This window comes from Pseudopipra pipra, chromosome 19 (genome assembly GCF_036250125.1).
Source record: "Pseudopipra pipra isolate bDixPip1 chromosome 19, bDixPip1.hap1, whole genome shotgun sequence".
Classification (NCBI taxonomy): Eukaryota; Metazoa; Chordata; class Aves; order Passeriformes; family Pipridae; genus Pseudopipra; species Pseudopipra pipra.
The window spans coordinates 5,279,056-5,302,480 of record NC_087567.1 but is presented as its reverse complement, the minus strand read 5'-3'; the positions used below and the strand labels follow the sequence as shown (position 1 = coordinate 5,302,480).

The following is a 23,425-nucleotide window of genomic DNA, read 5'->3' as shown; positions in this document are numbered from 1 at the left end:
CAGAACCACCCAAAAGTGCCACATCCCCAGGCCCAAGAAGGGAGAAGAAGCCTTGTGCGTCTCATTAAATACAGGTAGAAATTTATTAAGGGGGGGGAAAACCCACAGCTTTTAGAAAAAGTATCAAAAAGAGACAAATGAGGTGAAGTGTCTGTCTTTGGCTGGAGCAGCAACTGGAGGGACTGAGTAGGGCTGAAAACTGGCCCCGGGTGGAGGGAGGGATGCAGATGCCACAGGCTCCTGGGATCACCTGGCCAGTGGTTGTGGAAAGGGAGCCAAGCTCCCAGCCCTTCAATACTCATCCCAGGACATCCTAACTGGGGGATTTCCACCTGCCCCCATTTAAAAGCACTGAGGCCTCCAGCACCAAAGCAACATATAACAGGGGAGACATCCTGGCACCAGCCTGGGTCCAAACCAGCCCAGAGGGGTCACCTGGACCCCAGGAAGGACCTGCCTTCGTGCCATGGCTGATGGGAAGGCAGAGGAGATGCTGGCAGAGCAGCTCAGGGCTGGAGGCAGGAAAGGGGGAAGGCAACTGCCCCATCCTGCACTTCTCCATCTGACCAGCACTGTCTCAGGAAGGGAGAGTTACCTGGGTCTCTAGGCTTTGAAGAAGGGAAAAGAGTAACAGCAGGGACTCAAGGCAGAAAGTGGAAGCACCAACAGCTTCTTGAGAGGTCTGTGGGCTTCAGGAGCAGCCGCACAACCCCCCCAGGGTGTTTTTCTCTGTGCTTGCCTACTTCACACCTAGCGGCACTACAAACATGGTCTGTGCTGCTTCTCCCCTTCCAAAAAGGGAATTTCACTGAAATAAGGGGAAGACAAGGCCCCCTGTCTCAAGTCCTGCCTCTCCATCCAGTGAGGAGTCAGGTGGGGAGGCACAAGCCTCCTTCAGGACCTCAGGGGGAACAAGACTGAAAAATACCTTTGAAGCTCAGCTCTGAACATCTCAGAGCAATGACAGAGACTCCAGGGAGTCTGAAGTGGGGAAACCCTGGGCCTAAAGAGCTGTGGATAAAAGGAAGTGCCCCTGCAAAAAGGGGGTCGTGTTCACAGTATGAGCTGCAGCGCCCAGAGGCACTGAGGTGGGACAGGGCCCAGGCAGGCGGGGACACAGGCTGGAGACCTCGGCAGCTTCACCCCTGGGCTGGGAGTCCAGCCTGGCTGTGGATACACCAAAATTCCACATCCTTCGGCCCTTTCCCCATGCAGGAGTCGGTCCCCAAATCAGTTATGGCTTTTCAGCACCAGGAGGCAGCCCAAAGGGGTGCAAGGCAGGGCTGGCTCAGGCCTGCTCCCCACTGCATCCCCAGTACTGAGCAGGAACCTAAACCCACCATCCCTGAGGATGAAGCTGTGCCCAGGGCCTGCCTCATCCTGGAGCAGCTGCTGCCGTCTCCCCCACGGAAAGCATCCTCTCCCAGCCCTGTCCCCGCCGGCAGGGTCAGTGCAGGACCTGCTCCAGCTCGTACTTCTCGCAGAACTTGCTGGTGAAGGGCAGGCAGGTGAGATACTCCACCCAGCGCCAGTTCACTGGGTAGGCGTAGAGCCAGACCACCAGCGAGGCAAAGAGCCCCACAAAGACCAGCAGGGACACGATGATCATGGCCCTCTTGCGGTACTTGTCCATCGTGCCGAAGGTGATGTAGGGCAGGAAGGCGAAGGAGAGCAGGAGGCCACTGAGGAAGCCGAAGAGGTGGGCGATGTTGTCGATCCAGGGCAAGAGGCCGCAGATGAAGAGGAAGAGGACGATGCCAGAGAGGTTGAGGAAGGCTTTCCAGGGTTTCTCCAGCACTTGCCAGCTCTGGAAGAGCTCCACGAAGAGGCAGGCCAGGAGGCCGAACTGGGACCCGGCAGGGCCCACCTGCAGGGATGGGGGGAGTCATGGCCAGACCCTGCACATGTCACCCTAGGCACATCCCCATGTCCCCAGGGATCATCTCCTCCCCTTGCAAAAGTCATTTGGCTTCTGCATCCCTGTGCAGGCTCCTGTGTGGGGCTCAGGGGTGGGAGCCCTGGCATGAGAGGGAGAGGAAGGGAGCACATCAGGGCCGTTTTGGCAGAGCTGATATTTTCTGTGACTCAGCAACCAGGAAGCATCACCTCCTCCCAGACCACAGCACCCCCCCAGCCCCATCCTGACGCACCCCCGGGAGGATTAGGGTGCTTGGTGTGATCTCATTTAAAGCCTGAGAGGGTTTGGCTGGCAGCAGATTAGCCATCTGCCTGCCCGGGGCCCCGGCACACACAGGGACACGTGGCGACGTGTGGCACACACGGCATGTGCGAACACCACACGTGGGGCAGAGACACCGTCTCCCCCTGCCACCAGAGTGCCAGCCTCTCACCCTCCCTGCAGCAAAACCTGCCAGCAGATGAGAGCCCTGTGCTCCAGCCCTCTCCCCAAATCCCTGCCAGGACAGGGATGGGGAAGGATGTCCTTTAGTCCCCAGGGAGCTGGCTGGGTTCAAGGTGATGTGGACAGAGCCCCCCCAGGCCTCACCTCCGCCCTGTAGGGCAGGAAGATGGCACTGGCCAGATTTCCCGTGATGCCACTGAGGATGAAAATGATGGAGATGCGATGCCAGCCCGCCAGCTTCTCCAGGTCCCGCAGCACTGTCATCTGGAAGGTCACCGACACCAGGCAGTGGAGGATTCTGAGGGAGAGATCCTGTGTTAGAGACCCCTGCCCAGCCCTCCCACCCACTGCCCCAGGGCACAAGACACCTTACAAAGCACCCTCCACAGATAGCACATGTCACCACAGTGTGGGAGTGCCCTTCCCTCTTTTCTCCCATCCTACCAGGGGTCCCAGACCATCCCAATGGACACTCCCATCCCCATTTCCCCCACCCCTGTGGGTGCAGGGGGCTGTGGCTCACCCGGCGTGCAGGAACAGGGACAGCCACAGGCGGTAGAACTGGTCAGGGACCTCTGGGTTGAGGAAGGGCAGGAGCCCACAGACCTCATCCAGGCAGTGCACCTGCAAAGGGAGAGGGTTGGGGGGGGTGGTGAGGGCTCGGCCCTGACCCCAGAGCCACAGGGAGCAAAGGATGGATCACAGGGATGTGCAGCCAGTGATGCTGTGTGCCAGCTGCAGGGAGACCCTGGGTGGTGTGGGGCACCCGCATTGCCCAGATGCTGGAAAAGGAGCAGCTGAGCATCCCCAGTGCCCCAGGAGATGCTGAATGGTTGTTTTCTTGCCCAGGATGTGCCTTTCCCAAGGACACCATCGCTGCCCAGGTGAGGTTGGCTCAAGCCCTACATCTCCTCCTGCACCACACCAGCAGGAGCCCAACCAATAGCTGGGGCAAGCCCCTGTACTTTGCATCCCTCCTGCTCACACCCATCCCAACCGTGTCCCATTCCTGACAGGATACTCTGGCAGCAGCATGGCTGCTGGCATCGCATCCCACATCCACGGCCGTGTCTCCCTGGCCCTGCTCACCTGCGAGCAGAGCGTTGCCTCCTCGTGGAAGTAGCCGTGCATGAACTCGCAGTACTCCCGCGTCGTGATCTCGCAGCTGGCAGAGGGCAGGCAGGGGGCTCGCTCGGGGCAGGGCACACTCCCTGCTCCCCTGAGCATCCCCCTCTGCTCCCAGCAGCTGGTCCTGCTGCCTCCATGCTTCCCACCCCGCAAGGCTCCATAATCTCCCTCCCCACCCTGCCACAGCTCTGGACACTGATGGGACAACAAGAGGCAGGAGGGCAGAGGAGGGAGCCAGGCCGGGTGCCCCCATCGCTGTGACCCACCTGCCCTTGGTGCCGATGCAGCAGGGCCTGCCCTTGATCTCACAGTCCAGGTGGGCAAAGCCTGTGTGGTTGGTTTTGGTCTCGTAGGTGCAGATCTAGAAGCAGGAGGGGGAGGAGCTCTGGTCAGGGTCCAGCCCCAGGCTCTGCCTGCAGCCCCCTGCCTGCTCATTGCCTGCTGCCACCATGGAGTCACCAGCTCACGGTGGCACTGGGCTCTTACCGGCCACTTGGTGATGTCATCTGGCCACACGTGGGGTGGGTTGGATGCTGGCTCCTCGCACGTCCTGGTGGAAGCAGGTGGGTGAGTCAGGTGAGTTCCCCCAAGATATCCCTCCCTGCAGACTAGTAATGCCCTCAGACACACACACGCAGCCCTGGGACCTGCCCCTTTCCCTGGCTCAGGAGGGATCCTGCCCACCAAGGGGTGTCCTACAACACCCCACAGCAGCTCCTTCCACAGGTGAACCCCACAGCACTCACCCCCACTGACGCCCTCCCCAGCATCACCCATCCCAGCAGAACAGGGACCAGCCAACACAACAGTGTCACCCATTGCTGCCTGCATTTAGGACAGACCCTACTGATTCCCTCTTCCTTCTCACTCTCCTACGGTAAGAGCCCCTTGGACAGGAGGATTCAAGGCATCCAAACTGGAAAGGCAGCCCTGGGCAGCCCCTCTGCCATGTCCTGCACACAGCCAGGTGATTGTGCCACTTCCACCCAGCTGTCACTTCTACCTGGGGTCCTGGTGACACACAGCTCCTGATGTCCTCTTCTCCCCCGAGCCCATGGCCGGTGCGTTGCTGCCCGGCCACTTGATGAACGTCGCCAGTGTCTCCTGTGGGAAGGATGGAGAGACTGAGGATGCGACAGGGAATGCACACTCTGACCCCACATGTACCGTGCCCCGGTGCTGTGCAGGGCAGAGATGTTTTCCCCCTTTTCCCCAGGGATCTCCAGCAGTTCCCAGTGCCCACGGCAGCGGCACGCACCGAACAGTCCTGCGGCAGGGTCTGGATGCAGCCCGAGTTGTCGTTCTGGACGCAGCAGCCGGAGCCGCGCTCCCGGTCCCGCTCGCGCTGGATGAGCCGCTCCACCTGCCGATCCTTCCGGATGCAGGGGGAGAACTTGGCTCCTAGGTGGATCAGGTCAATCTGGGAAGGAGATGCCGGTCTAGCGGATGCTCTGTCTGCACACCTCCCTTCCCTCCAGCTGCCCCTAGGGAGAGCTCAGCAGGGGCAGGGGGTCTCCACAGGCAGTAGACACAGGTCTCTGCTACCCCAATGGGGGGAAGGCAGGTGGGAAGGGGATGGGGTCTCTTCTGACCACCCCACTGTGATGCTGCAGGTCCCAGAGGGATGGGGACACTGAGGGACCAGAGCAGCAGGTTGGAATGATGTGGTCAAGCTCTCCCCCCCAGGGAGAGGAGCACTTCAGAGAATCCCCTCAGCTCAGGGCAAGAGGAGCAGAGGGCAGAGCCTGGAACCAAGGGACAAGGGTCTGGCAGTGTCTTTACCGAGCTGGGCCCAATCCAGAAGTTTTCCTGCTGGATGTACTTGACACTCTCATAGACCCCCTTGTTCCTCAGTACCTGTCAAGAGAGGCCAGGATCAGCTCCCAGTGGGGAAACAGGAGGTATGGGGGTGCATCCCCCTCTCCCTCCACTCCTGAGAGGCTGAGCAGCCTCCTTCATCCAAGGGGAAGGGCTGCTGGGTCCCACCAGCAAGGCTGGAGGGAGAACAGCTCTGCTCCCACCACACATGCTGCTGCAACATGCTGCTGCTCGTCCTCCTGCCCTGGCTATTTCCTGGCGCCTCTCAAACAGCAGGAGCCCCCCAGGATGCTCCCGCCTCTTGCAGGGAACATGACACCCTGGGACACTGGTGGTCACAGTCTCCCCTGGAAGATGGCTCTTAAACTTACCAAGTCTGTCGTCACGTGCTGGGCGAAGCCGATGGGGGCGATGCCGTAGGTGCCGATGACCAGCAAGGTGATGAGGATGTGCACAAAGGTGATCCAGTACGTGAAATACGGCCTGCAGGGGACAGGACCCAACATCTGAGCAGCTCAAGGACGGCTGGGCAAAGCGACACTGCAGCCCCCCAAGCCCTGGTCCCCACGCATTGAGGGGGACACACATCTGGGTTACAGCCAGAGTGTCCCGCGCCCATCCCCGTGCCCTCAGTCCCCCTCACCGGTGGCTGTCGGTGATCTCCAGCTGTGACTGCACCATGCTGCTCAGGCTGCGGCGATACGTCCTGTTCAGCCACTTGCCCACCACCCCCAGCCCGTAGTAGCGTTTCTTGCGGTCGAAGGCAAAGTGTTTCACCTTGGAGGCGATGCGCCTGCCTCGCCGGGGGGCCGCGCCCGCGCCGCCGGACACCGAGGCGAGCCGGGCACCCTCCCGCCTGCGGAGAGAGGAGAAACCCACCACAGCTGCCAAAAGGGACCAGCTGAGAAATACCCCGTGGCCGCAGGGATACCCTGGGATAACGGCTGGGAGCACCTCCTGGCTTCACCCTCCTAGGAGCACACTGAAGTGCCCAGTGCCCTGTGGCAGGGATGGCTGGGGACATTGGCCTGCCTGCAGCAGGGCAGCGCCTGCTGAGAGCTGGTACTCACGAGGTGGGCTGCTCCACCTCGGGGGACACCCTGGCATCCTCCCCCACATGGTGCATGCGCAAGTACGTGGCTGACAGAGGTGGTGACTCGAAGACATCATCGGGCATGGAGTACGTCTCGTCGTGCATGTCCATCTGGAAGGAGAAGGGACATGTGTTCTTGGATGCGTGCCATGGGTCAGAAGCCTCCCCCTGACTGAGCATCCCCCAGGTCAGGGGGAGGGGGTGATCCCCACTGACATCTCATTAACTGCACATCACAGGGCGTGAAATGTTCCTGCGATGGTGACAGCACTCCCTGGCACCCCCAAGGAGTATCGCCAAGACTGGGGCACAGCAGCCACTGATGCCCCTGCTCATGGGGCAGGGTGAGGCATTGACACAGGGGTCCTTGTGAGAGCCCTGCTCCACATCCAGCCCCTGTTCAGGGGCACTGGGACAGCCCCCCACCCCGGTGGCCGGCATGGAATGTCGCTTGCCTTACTGAAGAAGGACGAGTCCAGGGTATCAGCAGCATCCACCATGTCCTCATCCATGAAGCTGGGGTACACAAAGCTCCTCTTGTTGCTCCTCCGCTTGGGAGCCAGTGGCTCCAGGACAGAGCGTCCCTTTGGCAGGGGAAGCAAATAAGGGTAAGAAGCCAGAAGGCCCTCAGGTTTCGCAGCACCAAGGGTTTCTCATAGCTTCCCTCCCCAAAGCCAAGGGGCAAGGATTAAATCCCAGTCAGCCACCATATTCCCCTGTGTGGGAAGGGCTGGCAGCAGGAGCTGGCAGCAGGTGCTGCCTTTCGCTTGTCGGAGCCAGCATTGGGCCATGGCCATGTTAGTCAGCATGACAAGTGACCTCTGAATCTGTCTTGTCTCAGTCCCACAAACCCAAGGCTTGCCCAGGGCTCATCAGGAGCAAGAAGGTTGCTGGAGAAGCTTCCTGGCTCCTCAGCGATGGAACCCAGAAGCTGCTTTTTTCTAAGATTGTCCAATTTTTGCCAAAACCCTTTTTAAGTGGAGCTCAGGTTAAAAACCACCAATCTCGCCTCTCAAACCCACCCTGGAGAGACAGCGGTGTCCACGTAAAGCCAACAGCCAGGAAGCAAAGGTGATGGGCAAGGGACAGAGCTGAAACTTGGCTCAGGAAGAAGATGATGCCCCCCCAGGCTCCCAAAACTCACGCGGAGAAGGGCTGCGGCCGCCTTGAAGCTCATGTGGGCGACAGACTCCCTCTTCCTGCGGGGCAGGCGGGCGTGGCCGGAGCGGATGCTGTTGAAGGATGCCAAGGAGACAACGCCGGGGGTGAGCGGGGGCAGGACGTGGTGGGGCGTGTGGGGACGGTCGGTCTCGTCGGGGTGGCGGAAGGGACGGCCCCTGGCCAGAGGGTCCACGATCTGCAGGAGGGAAGAGGTGTCAGTGCTGGGAGAGCAAGGCTTGGGAGCAGGACCCCCCTCTCCCGAGCTCTACCTTGGGCATTTTGGCAGGCTTGGGCGACTCAGTGCCTTGGAAGGAGGGCACCTCCTGGCTGGGCAGCTCCATGTCACGATAGGCAGGCTTCAGCTTGCCATACCTCATGCTGCAGTGCAGCAGGCTCTTGCGTTGCCACTGCTGGCGCTTCCCCTCCCAGTCGCTGCTGACACCAAACCATTCCGCTGTGCCCCTGGACACAAGGTGGGCACACCTGTCACACAGTTGGTTCCCTCACTCCAACACCACCATTCCACCCGGGCATCCCCTCTAGCAGGTGGTCTGGGTCGGGGTGTCTCTGCCCTGCAGCAGGGCAGTTTTGACCTGGCAGGGAGATGAAGGGAAGTGGGGGGAAGTCCTTCTCACATTCCCTTCTGAGACACGACTCTCCATTCCCATCCCAAGCCCTCTGCTGGTACCCACAACAACCTGACAGGGGCCCCTCCAAGTGACCCAGCCACTGCTGGAGCCCACCCTGCCCTCACTTGCGGATGCTCTGGGACAGGGAAGTCTGCCGGCGGAATCCGTGCTGGCGTTCCAGGCGGGGCTCCTGCAGGCTCTTGCTCTTTCGGTAGATGGGGACCTTGGAGGGCTGGAAGGCAGAGCAGGGTGTTAGGGACAGGGGGGCACGGGGGGGGTCCCCCAGGGACAGCAGCCCCTCAAACTCAGCACGGGACGGATGCAGCTCCATCACTCACCTCCTTGGGGGCACCATCCTCCTCTGCCTCCCGGGGCGGGATGACGATGGAGAGGTTGGGGGGCTTCTTGCTCTGCAGGCGGCTGCTGCTGGAGCGGCTGCCCCCATTCTTGTCACCGGCTGACATCTCGGGCCGGCGGCGGTCGGCAGGCTGGGAGGGTGCAGGGAGGCAGTGAGAGGGGAAGAAATACCTCCCCAGGAGCTCATGTGGGGGTAAAAGCTGGGTCCCAGTGGGAGTTGGAGCCTCACCAGTGGGATGTCACCAGACTCAGCCCCCTGTGCCACTGGCTGTGCTGGTGAGACCTTGCCACCATCAGTCCAGCTGCTGCATCCCCAAAACCCAGGGGACAGACAACGCCTGAAAATACTCAATCCACATCCCCAGACGCACCACAGCTCCCACATGGACCCACCACGTGTTTGGGTGCCCCACGGGAGGGGAGATGCAGGACATTCCCCTCTGGCATGTGCACACACGTGCCAGGCTGGGAGACTGAATCCTCCCTGGCACCACATGCAAGGAGGGGGAAGCTTAACAGCCAAGAGGTGGTTAATTCCTCAAGCAATCTCCTCCCAAGGGTCCCTGCAGTTGGCTCTATCAGGCAGGACTTTGCAGGAAAAGTAATTCCATTCAAGCACAAGAGAGCGAGTCCCAGATCCTATTAGGGGCTATGGGGGTAATCAAAGGGAGGCACAGCCCCCTTTGACCTCTTCCTGTCCCCCCTGACCATGTGCCAGTGCACAGGGGACTCACACAGGTCTCAGAAGCATCCCTTGTCCCCATAGGACAGCCATGGCCATGGGGATGGTGTCACCTGCTGTGCTTGCCCAGTGCCACTGGCTGCCAAATGCCAGCTCAATCCACAAACCTGGCTCCTCTACCTGCACAGGATCCCAACAATCAGCCTCCCATGGCTCCACTCTCCTTAGGAAATGTCGCTTGAGCAACCAGCTGAGTGACTGGGATCCCACCAGCCCCCTCTGCAACTGGATCCCATTGGCAGCCCATTCCCAAAGCAAGAGTCAGGCACAGGGACACGTTTGCAGCTCCCCCAGCACTTGGACTCCTGAACACAACCCTCCCCTTTAAACTCCACCACAAGCAAAGCCTGGCTTTAAGACTGTGGGGTGCCCATGGAATCAGGTCCATGAGGATGTGGAAATCCAGAACCAGCTCCCTGGGGATGGAGAAGCCTGGAGCTGGTGGCACCACTGGGAATTGCTGCCCTCCTGGGCCAGGTGGTGGCCTGTTGTCCCTGCATTAAAAAGGGTGCTGGGCTCCTTCTCCAGCACCAAAGCTGGGAGCAACCAACTCCCAAATTTCCCCTGGGGACTCAGCCAGGGCTGGTTCCCGCCAGGGTTTCCTTACCTCATAAGAGGGATCCTGTGCAGTGTGTCCTGATGGCAAACGCCCACGGCAGCCTTGCTCTTCCTTCGCCCTTCACGCACAGGAGCCCTGGGACACGGCTGAATTCCTCCCCCCTCGCCTGTGGGGAGAGAGGCTGCAATGAAAAGCCATGCATGGGAAAGCAGGAGAGGGCTGCAGGAGCATCCTGGGAGAGGGAGAGCTGAGCTCAGTGCTCCCTGGACCCTGGGGACAGGGCTGCAGGTGGCTGGACACCCCGAACACGGATCAGCCTCTGGCACAGAGCGGCAGGAAGATGAAAAGCCCCCATTTACAGCAATGCTCTGTGGTAGGGAACAGCATTGGGCAGGCAGGGAGCTTTCCCCTGCTGCTGCCACGCAAAGCTCTTGGGAAGCAAGACACCCAGGAAGAGCGGGCATGAAACACAAGTGCCGTGCTCACTGTTTCATAGCTGCTGAACTGGGAGAACGCCAGCAAACAAAACTTTCCGTCCTGCTGGTGAGCTGGAGACACTGTTTGTTTTCCTCCCAGGGCAGCCAGCAATGAGTCTGGGATGCCAGCTGCTCCGGAGAGCTGGGAATGGGAACATGCTGCCATCACAGCAATCCTTGGGACACCCTTATCCTCCTCCAGCTCCGAGGAATGGCTCTCAGTGGTGAGAGCCAGAAGCACCGAAACCAGAGCCAGATTCTTACACAGCCCCACTCTTACACCCCTACCCCAAAACCCCACCCCCAATTGCCCCCATCACACCCCAGACAGCCCTTGGCCAGGCTTCCCAGCAGAGCAGGTTTGTAGCACGTTTAAAATCCTGGTCTCACTGCCCAGCAGCTCCCCAGGCAGGGGGGATGCAGGGGCAGTCCTGGCCTCCCCGAGGTGACGCAGCTCCCGGGGGAGCTGGCACAGCCCGGCGGGCACCTGCTGTCCGGTCACGCGGCGCGGCCGGAGCGGCTTTCACGGCTCGGGGCATTAGGGCAACATTTGGCACTGGGCAAGAGGGGGGAGGAGGGCAGCAGCCCACAAGGGCTCAAGTCTCCTTTTCCACATGAGCTGTGGGCAGCAGCCACCCCCCCAAAGCACAGGCTCTGAGCCACAAGAAGTCTCACCCTGTGCCAGGCAGAGAAATCCCTCGGGGATGGTGGTGGGCAGGTGTTTTCCAGCTCCCCACGTGTTTGGTGCTGGCACCCAACCCTCCAGAGCTGGCATGCTCAGCAGGAGAACAGGCCAGCCATGCCTCCATCCAGAGCCAGCCTGCCATAAGCTTGGCTGTCTGGATCCTTATGGTCCTGGGCCCGTCACCCTCCCAGCCCCAGGATGGAAGGCTATGCCACCAGGAACACGGCTCCCTGCCTGGCAGACCTGGCAGCAGCAGTGCCACTGAAGGGCACAGCCCGGCTGTGGGTCCCCAGGGAGCCTCAGTCCAGTCCCTGGGTGCTCAGGGTGGACGTGGTGGCTCTGTCCTGGGGACAGAAAAGGGAAGTGAGAGGTGACGTGCTGAGCTGACACGGGGGGATGGCTGAGCAAACACCCTAGCGCAGGGACAAGGCGGGTGACAGCAGTGGGGGGTGACAGACATGGGACTCAGCACCCACCAACATGTCCTGAGCTTGGTAGGAGCTGTGCTTTGTGCTAGAAGAAGGGTCCTAGGGCAGCACGATGCCACTTCAGGCTGGAAAAGATATCCATGCCCTGGGGATGCTGCCATTACCCGTGGGAAGTGATAAATGGGCAGGGGGTGGAGGGGGGTCACCTAGTCTGGTCAATAAGAAGAAATCCCCCACCATCACCACCTTCCCTCCCAGAGCTCTTGCCCACTGAAGCTCACCAAAGCCTGACATCCAGCCATGACGCACAGAGCCTGTGCTCCAGCAGCAGCAGGGGGTGAAGCCCTCATGCCTTCTCAAGAGGGCAGGTGTGTTGGGGTCATTGGGGAGCAACTGGGATGAGGTTTTAGTCTTCAACCAGGCAAGGCACAAGGAAGGTGACCAGGACTGGCTCCCAGCCCCGGGGTGAATCACAGCAAATGCTGACCCAAGGAAGAAAGTGATGGAAAACATGATGTGGCTCGTACAAGGCGTCACCACAGGACACGATGGGATGGTCTGAGCAACACAAAGGGACCATGAGCAAGGCCAGGTGAGCAGAACTGGGACATTCAAGCACAATTGTTGTATGAGACACTGGAGACAACTCTGCAGAGCAGCCCTGGTCAGAGGGGAGTGTATGCAGCACAGGGTTCATAGATGCTTGGAGAATGATTAGGGTCTCTCTCCCTGAGCCTGTTGGTGTGGGGGGAAGCAAGATTACCGGTGCTGGAATAACAGTGCATCAGGCTGGTGCAATTAAGCTCGAGGAGAAAGCAGCTCTGAGCCACCCAAGGGTGCAGGGACAGGAGTGGGACCCCCACAAGCACCCATCACACCCATCACTCAGAGCATGGGGAGCCCTTGCTCTTCCCTCTCCATCTCCATAGGGGAGTGAGAAAGGGGTCAGCAATACCACAAAGCCCCCAAACGCCCCCACAACCTGCACTGCCACTCACACCCAAGAGCCCATCAGGCAGAGCTGCTGCTGCTGCCCATAAATGATTCACAAGCACGTTAAAGACCTCTCTCAAGGCTGGAGCTGCGTTAAAAGGTGCTCCTACAGTTATTAAGAGCTCTGGATAGGAAACTCGACTGGTGTAATTGCTCTGAGCATTGAGCCCCTGTGGACTCACACCGGAGTAGGGGCTGCCCAGAACCTTCCCCCAATCCTGCTCCCTTTTGAAGAGCTTTAGACCATTTTCCAGTCTCAAGTTTCAGATCTGGAGAGAAGCAGCCCAGCACAAACAGCTCTTGAAATGAAAAAATATTACTGGGGGAAGTAAAAAGGAAAAATATTCCATCTTCTCCCCACGTGTTCCAGCCCTGTTGCAATGGACTCAGTCAGCAAAACACGCAGGGTTTCACTCTGAGTCTCCAGAGAGGCCCTCTGTGCTTCAGGGGGTATTTTAAGCTGCCTTCTCCCTCATCCCTGAGCCACATGGTCAGCATGGACACCCACAGGGGCTTAAGTCCCCATCTCTGTGATGGCTGGGGTGGGAAGATGGGGAGTACCAGTTCCCAGTGGGTGCTGGGATCCCTTCCAGTCCCTGAGGTGTGCAGGCAGCCAGCACACACCTCGCCCACGCTGCCATTAGAACATCCTCTCCCATTATTCTGCGTCGGGCAGGACATTGGGCAACGGCAGCAGGTTTGCTGAGCCCGGGCGGGCTGGGAGCACGGCACGCCCCGGGAGGAAGGAAAGCGGCGGGGAGATAGAGCGTGGCAGCGGGGGGGCTGTGCTGGACCCGCTGATAAGGGCAGAGCCCTGCCCGCGGGCAGGGGAGCGGGGGCCGGGGGCAGCTCAGCTGCTCTCACCACTGCACACGGCAGCCATCCCCCGGGCTGCCCTGCCGGGAGGGCTGGAATGCTGGGAGTGCGGTCCCGGACTCTCTGGCAGACCCGGGTGACGCCATCGTACTGGCATGGAGAGGGAAGGATTTGCCTGGGAAGTCTGGAAAGAGCCATGTGGAGGATTTCCCACGTCCTGGCCACAGCCCGTGTCCACCCTCGTTAATTTTTACCAGTGCAACGACCCCCACCCACCCCAGCAGAGCGAGTGCCGGCACCCAAAGGCTTCCCAGCCCACAGCCTCAGGTGAGCTGGGGTCCCTCTGTGCCACTGGCCACCCACCCCACACCTCCCCACTCCCATTCCCAGGGTGACCACACACCCTCACAGCAGAACAACCCAAAACAGGCGGCCCTGCACAAACCCACCCTCTGCTTCCCGCGGTGCAGACGCACCGTTGGGGCGGTGGATGATGCTGGAGGGGCCTTGGCTGTACAGGGGGACCCTCAGCCTGCTAGTCCTTTCTTCAGGCAGGAGCCCAAGCCAAGTGAGGAATGAGCACGTGGAGGCTTTGAGTCACCCCAACGGCTTCGGGAAGAGCAAAGGGCGAAAGTCTCCACCAGCAGCGAGGGAAGCGCGGTGGCTCCACCAGGGAACGTGCAGAGGGGTCGGCTGCTCCTCAGCAGCACTGTGGGCAGGCCCACAGCACCCTCCAGACCCAAGGAAAGCTCTTTTCCAGGATCTGCACAGATCAACCCTACCAGGATTGATTTAACTTGGTTTTATCTAAGAACTGATTAATTACTCAGAACTACTCTGATTCCTCATTAGCTTGGCTTAAGCACAGAGCGCGCAGACATGATGGTGCAAGTGCTTGAGGCCTGGCTGCACCTTCTGGAAGGGGCTGAGGGGTCACAGGTTGGTATTTACCCAGGGGAAGGGGTGCCTACAGGCCTCTGCCTGCCACCCCCACACTGCAGGTCATTACTGAGTTCATTTTCACTTCCCTTCTTAAAGCAAAATTCTTGGTGTGAAAGGACAATGGGGATGGGGGGGGATGCTTCTCCCTCTGGTTCCACTGCAAAACACTAATTTTGTCAGCAGCTCTTGGTGCCAGGGCTCAGCCTGGGCTTGCAGACTTCCCCACTCCTATCTTGGAGCACACTGAGCCACACAAAGCAGCACTGGACTCACAAAAACGCCCCTTACTTGCAGTGTCCCCTCGCTGCGAGCTCTGAGCATCCCCATGCCATGTGGGATGCAGCAGTGGGAGGTGGTGCTTAGCCCTGCACAGGAATTCAGCTCATCCCAGGGACAAGATGATCCCTGGGCTGGCGGCAGGACGAGCCCCCTTGGCTGCAGCTCCCTATCTCTGGGAACAGACTCCTTATCTCAACACAGCCATTTCAAGGCTCGTACAATGTGCTGCTCGCCCTGCCTGCCCCCATGCAAAGGGGGAGCCCTGGGTGGACACCTGCAGCTTCCTTCGTTCCCCTTCCAGGGCCAGCAGTTCCCTTGGCCTCCCCCCTTCCCCGACAACCCCTCCCACCCATCACTCCCTCCTCCCAACCACCAGCAGCAGAACGTGGGTGGGTCACTCCTCAGCTTCCTTCCTTTCACTCCTGATTACCACCAGGCCAGAAGCACCCAGGTCTCCACCCTGCAATGGAGAGCCCAGCTGGGAACAGCTCATCCCCATCCCACACGGTGCAAGCCTGGCACGGGGAATCCTACACTCACCAGTACCTATGGAATGTGATGCTCTCCCCACTGCAGCATCACCATGGACCTGTGCCAGCAACGCACTTTGCAGCTTCTCGGCTGCCAAGAGCTGGTGATGGGGTCTCCCCCACCATCCTCATGCTCTTCCTGCCTGCCATCCTATCCCATCCCTAGGATGGTACACCCACAGGGAAGCCACACAGTTTCAGTGCAGGGGCTGGAAATGCTGATTTTTAAGGAGCCACCTCCGTGTCCTCCCCAGGAGCACTTGGACTGGGTGCCACCGAGTGCATGAGCTCACTTCACCCTGCTTATGGCATCACCTTTGGAAAAACCTTATGCCAGCAACACAGTGTTGGCCCCAGCAAGACTTGCCTGCTTATGCCACGGAGGAGCTGAGGGACGGGCAGGACACACCAATGCTGAGTGTCAGGGATTCACCCAGTGAGCCACCGTGCAGCCTTCGGGCTCACACGTAGCGGGAGGTCACTCCCAGCCCTGCCCTGGCGTTCCTGTAGGCCGGCAAATTACAGGGATAACTCTGTCAAACCCTCAGCACAAGCTGCAGCATGACACTCAGGGAGTGAAGGCATCCCCATGGCATGGGAGGGGGCACACTGGGCATCTCAGAGGCACCAGCCACATCTCCCCTACCCTGAACGGGTCCATGAGACCAGAGGAATACATCAGGAATTATTATTCTTAAGCAATAAATAAATAAAACACAAGCTGACAGAGACTGCTAGAAGGAGGGCCCCTATTGTCCTGGGAGCTGCAGGAGCCCAAAAAGGAGGCTGTGGATGGGAGGGATGGTCCTGTGGGATGGCTGGGTGTGTGAGTATCCCACTGAGGAGTGACCACACACCACCCATCCGAGCGGGTCTCTGCAGGGCTGGACATGCAGCACAGAGACCATGTGCCCTCCACACTGGTGGATTTCTTCCTCCCATCCAATGGTAGTAGCAGCCTGGGAAAGGCCAAGGAGCATCCCTGGGCACTGCCCTGCTCCCTCCCTGCCCATGTCCCACTGCAGCCTCCAGCACCACATCGAGTGAGTCGGTTTGCACCCGCGCTCTCCCCTCTTGGGGTATGGCCACAGCACCAACCTTGCTCTGGTGGCTGCACAACCCCCCCCCCCCCCAGAGGTGACAAGCAGCGGTTTCACAGGACACCTTTGTGCTTTATGACTCATTTGTGGCATTTCAGAAGTGGGGAAACTGAGGCACCACAACACAATAAGACTCCCCTGCCTTCTCACCCCCCCACTGCACCACAGGCACGTAGCTGGTCCCTTCTCCATCAAAGTCCACACAGCTCCCCCAGATTTCAGTTCCTGGAGGACAAGGGTGGAGGGGGAAGCCCTCACATGGAAACCCCATAAATACTCAATTTCCATAAATGGTGCAGGCTGCTCCCCTGCCCTCCCAGAGCAGATATTTGGGGGTTGCCCCTGCCCCATGCTCAGCTAACAAGACCAGCACCCCACGATACTAGCCCTCAGGGTGCAGGTCCCCAAGGATGAGGGGGACACAGGGATCCTGTGTGGTGGGCAAGCAGAGGGCAGGGTTGGTTTGGGGCCACCCAGCACATGGCCATTCCCAAGGCACCCTCCCTCAGTTCATTCTCCACCCTAAATGCCTCATTAAGAGAGCAACCACCAAACAACTGCCTTTTTGTTGCCTTTTTTTTTCTTAAGAAATGGGGATTAAGTGAGAAAAAGGGGTACCAGTGCCAAGGGTTTATTCCGTACCCGCCAGCACACACACAGCTTTCTATGCTCACTTAGAGGCCAGGAAATGACCATAAAACTCAGAGCACCACATGCTCCCAAATGACCACAACTCCTGGATCCTTGTAATTAAAAGGGACCGTGCCCACTGGAGGCTTGTCACATTACCAGTCAACTCACAGCCCAGCAGGACAGTGGAAACCAGAAGTCATTAGATAAAAAGCTCCTCAAGAGGAGGAGAGTTCATGATCCCATCACTTGTGGGCTCATAGAGATTTAAGTAATTAATTTTCAGCTTTCACCAGTTGACTCCTTCGGTACCAAGCCCACACTCACTCCTCAGCCTCAGGGCTCCCAGTGCCCATGGGAAATGTGGAAATGCCTCGGGAGCCCTGTGTCAGCCTGGGCAGCTCTGCAACCCCCCCAGCCATCTAGTTCTCATCACCTGTCCCCTACTTTCTTTGGCAATAAACAATCTTCTGACTCTCGGCTCATCCCAGGGGCTGTTTTCAGGTCGAGAACAACCTAAGGGAAGGAATAAGGATGTGCTTGGGGGATCCCTCGGCTTCACTGCAAGACTTGAACAGGAGCAGTATCCAGGAACAAAACACAGACCCAGAGGACAGCCACGTGCTTGTCTTTCAGCCCAGCCCAGCCTAACACAGCCCAATTTCCCCAGGTCCCACAGCACACCCCAAGGAATGCAGCCCACCCAAGAGAAACAATGCAGCCGGGCCCTTCCCCACTGGATTCACGCCCCTGTGCTTTGCATCCCCAACCCCCCGAGCTGCTCTCCCAGCATCCACAGGCATCTATTGTTCCTGCTGCTGGCATCCCTGCTCCAGCAACACACGCAGAGCGCTCACACATGCCCCTGAGAGCAACACCAGGCTCAGCTCCATCTTAAACCAGGGCTCTGTTTCGGTGTCAAACACCACTCTGTGGTTTACCCTTTCTCACTTGCAGCACCTCCAGGTGCACCAGTGCAGCTGCAGCGGTGCCAGAGAACCCCCCACTGGGGGAAGCAGTAGCTGGTCACCTGCTTTCCAGCAAACAGGAGCAGGGCAGGCAGAAGCTGCCCTCCAAATGAGCAAGCAGCAAAAGGTGTCTATCACTCCATTAAATGCGAAGGAGCTGGGAGAGGCAGAGCCTGGGCGCAGCAGCTGGGAGCCCGGGGAGCCACGTGTGAAGCCAGTGGTGACTGGGGCAGCACAGGCAGAGGCAGCTTTGGTTTGCCCCAGACACAGCTGCAACTGAACCTTTCAGTTCGTTTTGGAGGTGGGACAATTCCAAGCTGGTTATTTCCCACCTGGGAAAAGGGAAGGAGCCAAAGGATGCTCCTTCAGAGGGCAGGAAGGAGGGAGCCAAGTGGGCAGCATTTCCCTGCTCAGGACATCCACAGGACTGTGGTGGGGTGCATTTCCCAACCCTCCAGCTGGGCTGGAGGCTGAGAGTCCAGGACAGTGGACATACTTATTCCACATACTCAGTGATATGATGGGAGTGACCATGCAGGGATTGGGAACATGCAGGCAGGAGAAGGTCCCAGCTCCCCGTGGTGAGAGGGATGACGCCACGCTGGGGAAGAAGGCGGACACTTCCTCTTGCCACAGGGACCCAGCAGTAGCCATGTAGCCTCTCAGGTCCCTTTCCCCCTGTGGAACATGGGCATGGGGAGCTGAGTGAGAGCTGCAGAGTCCCAGACCACGGTGGGCACCTCCATCCGACTGTGGGCAAGCCTGGAAGAACGGCCTCTGCCCCGTCCTGATGGCCTGGCAGCAAGGCAGGGCAGGATGGGGTAGCGCTCAGTCTCACCCCTCTGTCCCAAACCTGGAGGGCCAACAGCAGAAATCCAACTAGCTAAAACATCCGCACACAGCATCCCTCTGCTCCCGGCGGGATACACCTATGGATGGAGGATAACCGCGTCCTTCTGCTCTGGGAGGGTTTTGTCTGCCTGCGAAGGGCTGGTGGCAGCACTCGCCACTCCAGGCAGCACGTGCGAGTCTTTAACCAAACCTCGAACCAGCTACAACAACAAAGCCCCGCCGGCACCGGAGGATGCTCGGGGGGCAGGGACCCGGCCCCCTCCCCTGCCCACCTGCCCTTGCCCGCGGCGTCGAGGCTGCTCGCCCGGGGAGGGGGAAAACCAGCAAACACAAACAAAACCACACGCCCGCCTGGTTATCGGGCCATCGGCGCCAGAAAGTAGGTTAGGGCTTTCCTCCCTTGCTTTGGCCGGGGATTGGGCAGGGTTTTTCCCTCCGGCTGGGTCACTCCGCCGGGACACGCACCCACTTCCCCCCGCGATGAAGAGGAGGAGGAAGAGCCCGGCCCCCGCCATCCGTCCGGAGGCAGCGGGCAGGGAGCGGGGCACGGCCGCAGCCCGGGCAGGGGGACCCCCGGCCGCGGCGAAGGGCCGGGGCAGCGCCCACCCTGCAGTGCCGGGGGCCGGGGCCGGGGCCGCGCCGGGCCGGGCGGGACGCGCGGGGCGGAGGAGGAAGCTGTCGGGACGCGGCGGTCACAAAGCGGCAACAACCGAAACGAGGCACCGGGACCCCCCGCCCCGCCCTGCCCTGCCCTGCTCCGCTCCTCGACCCCGCTCACCTCGGCCCGGTGCCGCTGCTGAGTCCGGTCCCAATCCCAATCCCGGCCCCGGTCCCGCCGCCGCCTCCACCTGGGCCGGGCGGGGCTGGGGGCGGGGCCGGGGGCGGGGCCTGGGCGGGTCACGGGGCGGGGTCTCGGCCCCACGCGTGGGGCTCCCGTGGGCGCTCGGTCCCGCCCGCCCTCACCGGCCCCATCCCAGCGGGATCCGCCACGGGGGGCTCAGCCCCTGCCGCCTCCCCCGGGCCCCTGCCCCGCGGAACCGGGCACGTGGAGCTGGGCACCGCCTCCGGGGGACCGGCGCTGCCAGGGCCGGGCGCAGCTGGGACCGGGGGCTATCAGGACTGGCCACTGTTAGGATCAGGGTCTGTTAGGACCGGTCGCTATCGGGACTGGGCACTATCAGGACCGGCCACTATAAGGACTGATCACCAGTAGGACCACTCACAATCAGGACCGGTCAGTATTAGGATTGGTCAGTATTAGGGCTGGTCACCATTAGGACGGGTTAGCATTAGGACCAGTCACAATCAGAACCGGTCAGTATTAGGGCTGGTCACCATCAGGACCGGCCACTATTAGGACCAGTCAACATCAAGACTGGTCAATATCAGGACCATTCAGTATTAAGACCAGTCAGTAATAGGATCAGTCACCATTAGGACTGGTCACCATTAGGACCCATCACTCAGGACTGGTCAGTATTAGGACTGGTTACCATTAGAACCAGTAAACATTAGAACCAGTCAGTGTTAGGACTGGTCACCATTAGGACTGGTCACTCTTAGGATTGGTCACCATTCGGACCCACAGGCACGGCCCCCTGGCCCCAGTTCCAAGCACTGGGCACCCGGGGTGCTGGGCAGCGTGGCGGGCACGGTGCAGGCTGGCACAGCCCCGAGGGCTCCGCAGGCCCAGGCACATCCCGGTGCCCAGGCCAGGTGCTGGTGACGCAGGCGGGGCTGGGGCAGTGAGCAGCGGCCACAGGGCCAGTTGTGTTGGCTTTTACAGTGACTCATCCAGGGGCTGGCAGAGCTGAGCCCCCCAGAGGCTGCCACTGCTCCACCACCATCGGCGTTGGGTCACTCTTCTTCCACGACAGCCTCACATTCAGCCTTCCACAACAGCCTCACATTCAGCCTCCCATAACAGTCTCACATTCAGCTTCCTCCCATCCCGGGAGGAGGTTGGGTGCCCGGGAGGGTGGGAGGCTGAGGAGAGGCCTTTGCAGTTCCAAGGTATTGCTGAGGCCTCTATACAGGACAATATGCCCTGGATTTTGCCACACAATAAACTCTTGATTCACAAGTTGCAGCAGGTCTCAGGTGAGCACTGACTGAGTTTACAACCACGACCAGGAATTTTATGCCTTGCTATCAAAAATTGCAATTTTCCTTTATATTTCTCTGACCCGCAAACCCACTGTGCTAAAAGTGTCCTCAGGTCCAGCTTGGAATCTCTGATGCCTAGTAGGGCATTGAGCTTGTGCTCCCAGCACCACTCCACCTTCCACTTCCATGGCTCAGCAAATCTGCTCCCGGTTCCTGGCAGAAAAAAGGGTGGGGAAAGCTTTTGGTTCCTGTCAGTTCCTTTGAAGTTGTGATTTGAAGCGGGTGGAGAAAGGGAGAGCCCAGCAGGTGCCAGGATGGGTGTCTGGGCATGGACACCCCAACATGGGCTGTGCCACGGGGTGGGTGAGTGCTCCCCATCCGTGACTCAGGGGTGAGGGAAGGGTGAGGTGGCGGTGGCAAGTGGGGACCTGTGCCAAGATGCCAGGCATGGACTTCTCCCTGTGTTTGGGAAGGGACAGAACAACCTTTGGGTGAGACAAACAAAGGCTGACAAAAAACCATCACTGCCGTGGCCCTGCCTGCATCCTGCTCCAAGGCTGGTGTCCTGCGGGATGTGTCTTTCCATGGATGTGTCTTTCCAGAGGGAAAGAGAGGAGGGTGTCTGCCACCTGTGCCAGCCCTACCGAGCATTGGGCAATAAGGAAGCAAAAGAAATGGCTGAAAAAACCCCAAGGGAGCAACGAGAGGGTGTTGCGTCACTGCTGGGGAGATGCTCAGCAGAGCCCTTCCCTCTGTGGAGCAAACCACCCACAGCCTGGCCAGGAATGTTCTGGCTGGCTTGTCTCCAAAGGAAAGCAGGGAGGGGACACAGTGCTGTGCACCCTGGCGTTGGGAGACCATCCTGTGCAGGATGTTGGGAGCCCTGGTATTGATGTGCCAGGCCCAGGGCTGGGACATCTCAGCAAGAGAGTTTCCTCCTCCTTATGCCATGAAACCCCCCAGGGTGGGATCCGTCCCCAGCAGCCTGGGGCCAGGCAAGGTCCTGCTGCTCACTGCCCACCCAAGGCTCAAGGCAGGGGGCTGCTGCCAGGGCAGGTCCTGTCCTTGGGTATGGGGGCACATTGCAGGAGATCTGAGCAACATCAGGTTTCACCAGAAACCACAGCTGAGAAGGTTTCAGGGGATTTTAAAGAGGATTTTCAGGGGCCAGCTCAGCCCTGCTCCCCTCAGCCTTGGTATCCTGTAGCAGCAGAGCCTTACAGTCCCTTCCAATCCAAACCATTCCATGATTCTGTGATAATTCAGGGATGTTGAAGGAAGGCATTTGCTCCCATGGCAGCTGCAGTTTTTCCTGCCAAAGATGCTGGTACACAAACCTGGATGCCAGTGGGGCTGTGACATGTGACAGCCCAGTTGTCCTGCTTTGGGAGAACTGGCAGAGCCGGGAGGCTGCTCCCTGCTCCCTGGGGAAAAGGAGCCCTGCATCCCATGAGTCTGACCTTCCCTCTCACCAGGCACCTCCAGCCCCGGCTGGGGGACACAGGTGAACAGTGTTATGGGATGTGGGCCCCTGCCTGTGGAGGGGCTCCAGGAGCCTGGCATCAGCTCCAGTGACACAAGGGGACAAAAGATCCTGATTTTCACAACTTCGGAGTTCTGGTGCTGTGAAAACCCCACACTGCCATCCCAAGGCTGCAGTCCAAAGTTTCCTTGTTTTTCCAACTGCTTCCTAGAATGTCCAGGTTCTCCAGGATTTTTCCCCACTGTTGGCTCTTTACGAGTCCCACATCCGGGTGTGAAATCCCCCCAGTTGCTCCCACACACAGACAGATGGGTTTGATTTGTGTCCCCACATCCCCTCATCCCCTGGTCTCTCAGGACACAACCTGGGGGAAAAAAACCTGCGTGGAGTGGACGCATCTTGCCCCAGCCCTCGCCACAGGTTTGGCCCTCTCCGTGTCCCACTCTCACGCTGTCTTACCTCCCTCAGGGTACAAAATGCCCGTCCCCGCTGCCACCATCCCCCAGGCCCGCTAGGAGCCAGCAGAGCCCCTGGCAGGCTGTGCCAGCGCCGGGTGCTGCAGCTGGATCCTGCTGTGCTGCCGTTCCCGGTGTGAACGGCAGAGGCCAGGCCGTGGCCGCGCTCCGAGCGGGATGGAAGCTGTTCCAGCAGCAGCAGAGTATGCTCAGCCTCTGCCATCGCTCAGCACTCCCTTCTCTTTCACCTCCATCCCACCAGTGTCTGCTGCCCCATCCCCACTGGTGTCACAGCTGTCACCCCCGCCCAGCCCCCGGGGGACACGGGACACCCTGGGACCATCTGGTTCTTGGTGCTTCACGCAAAGACGGGAGAATTTTTTCCTGTCACGCAAACTGGGAACTCAGGTCTGGTTCTGTGAGGGCAGAGTACGTGGAAAAGCCCCCCCAAGCCTTTCCCACTGGCATCACAGTGGGCAGCTGTGTGGCAGATGGAGCTGGTCATGTCATTCTCACCTGCCTGTCCCTGCTGCTCCTCTGCCCCAGCCATCGAGGGGCTGGGAGGTGGGGACCAGCATCCATCACCCACCAGTACGGTGCTCTGCAGCTGCCCTGAGCTTGGTCACCTTTGCAGACACAGGGATGCTCCTGCTCATCCCCGAGTCCACAGCCTGGGGAGCTGGGGGACCCCGATACCTGTCCTCAAAGGCACTGTCATCCTCAGAGCCTGACTGAGCCCCTCTCAGCACACAGACCCCTCCAGACACAGATATTAATGGGGAAATTTGTATTTTTACCCCTTTCAAGCACTGTTTCCTCCTGCTCTCCCGCCC

The 23,425-nt window shown here is 59.7% G+C and overlaps 1 protein-coding gene across 1 annotated transcript; it reads right to left on the bottom strand.

Moving 5' to 3' along the window:
* Positions 1-59: 59 nt before the first annotated feature.
* RHBDF2 (rhomboid 5 homolog 2) lies at positions 60-19,426 on the bottom strand. Its single transcript, XM_064675769.1, has 19 exons — positions 19,327-19,426; positions 9,898-10,015; positions 8,530-8,679; positions 8,317-8,423; positions 7,832-8,024; positions 7,546-7,758; positions 6,857-6,985; positions 6,379-6,512; positions 5,952-6,164; positions 5,680-5,791; positions 5,273-5,347; positions 4,749-4,910; positions 4,494-4,594; positions 3,977-4,040; positions 3,757-3,851; positions 3,452-3,527; positions 2,886-2,986; positions 2,507-2,660; positions 60-1,867 (listed from the first exon to the last, which is right to left on the bottom strand). Exons 3-19 carry the CDS (start codon positions 8,653-8,655, stop codon positions 1,448-1,450), a joined length of 2,475 nt encoding a protein of 824 aa, XP_064531839.1. The 5' UTR covers positions 8,656-8,679; positions 9,898-10,015; positions 19,327-19,426; the 3' UTR covers positions 60-1,447.
* Between the last annotated feature and the right edge of the window lie 3,999 nt (positions 19,427-23,425).

Excerpts from the sequence above, each read along its gene's own strand:
- RHBDF2 (XM_064675769.1), bottom strand. The coding sequence starts at position 8,655 with ATGTCAGCCGGTGACAAGAATGGGGGCAGCCGCTCCAGCAGCAGCCGC. Across the intron at positions 4,911-5,272 it reads TCTGGATTGGGCCCAGCTCG|ATTGACCTGATCCACCTAGG; the intron begins GTAAAGACACTG and ends TCTCCTTCCCAG. Across the intron at positions 3,528-3,756 it reads TGCATCGGCACCAAGGGCAG|CTGCGAGATCACGACGCGGG; the intron begins GTGGGTCACAGC and ends GCCCTCTGCCAG.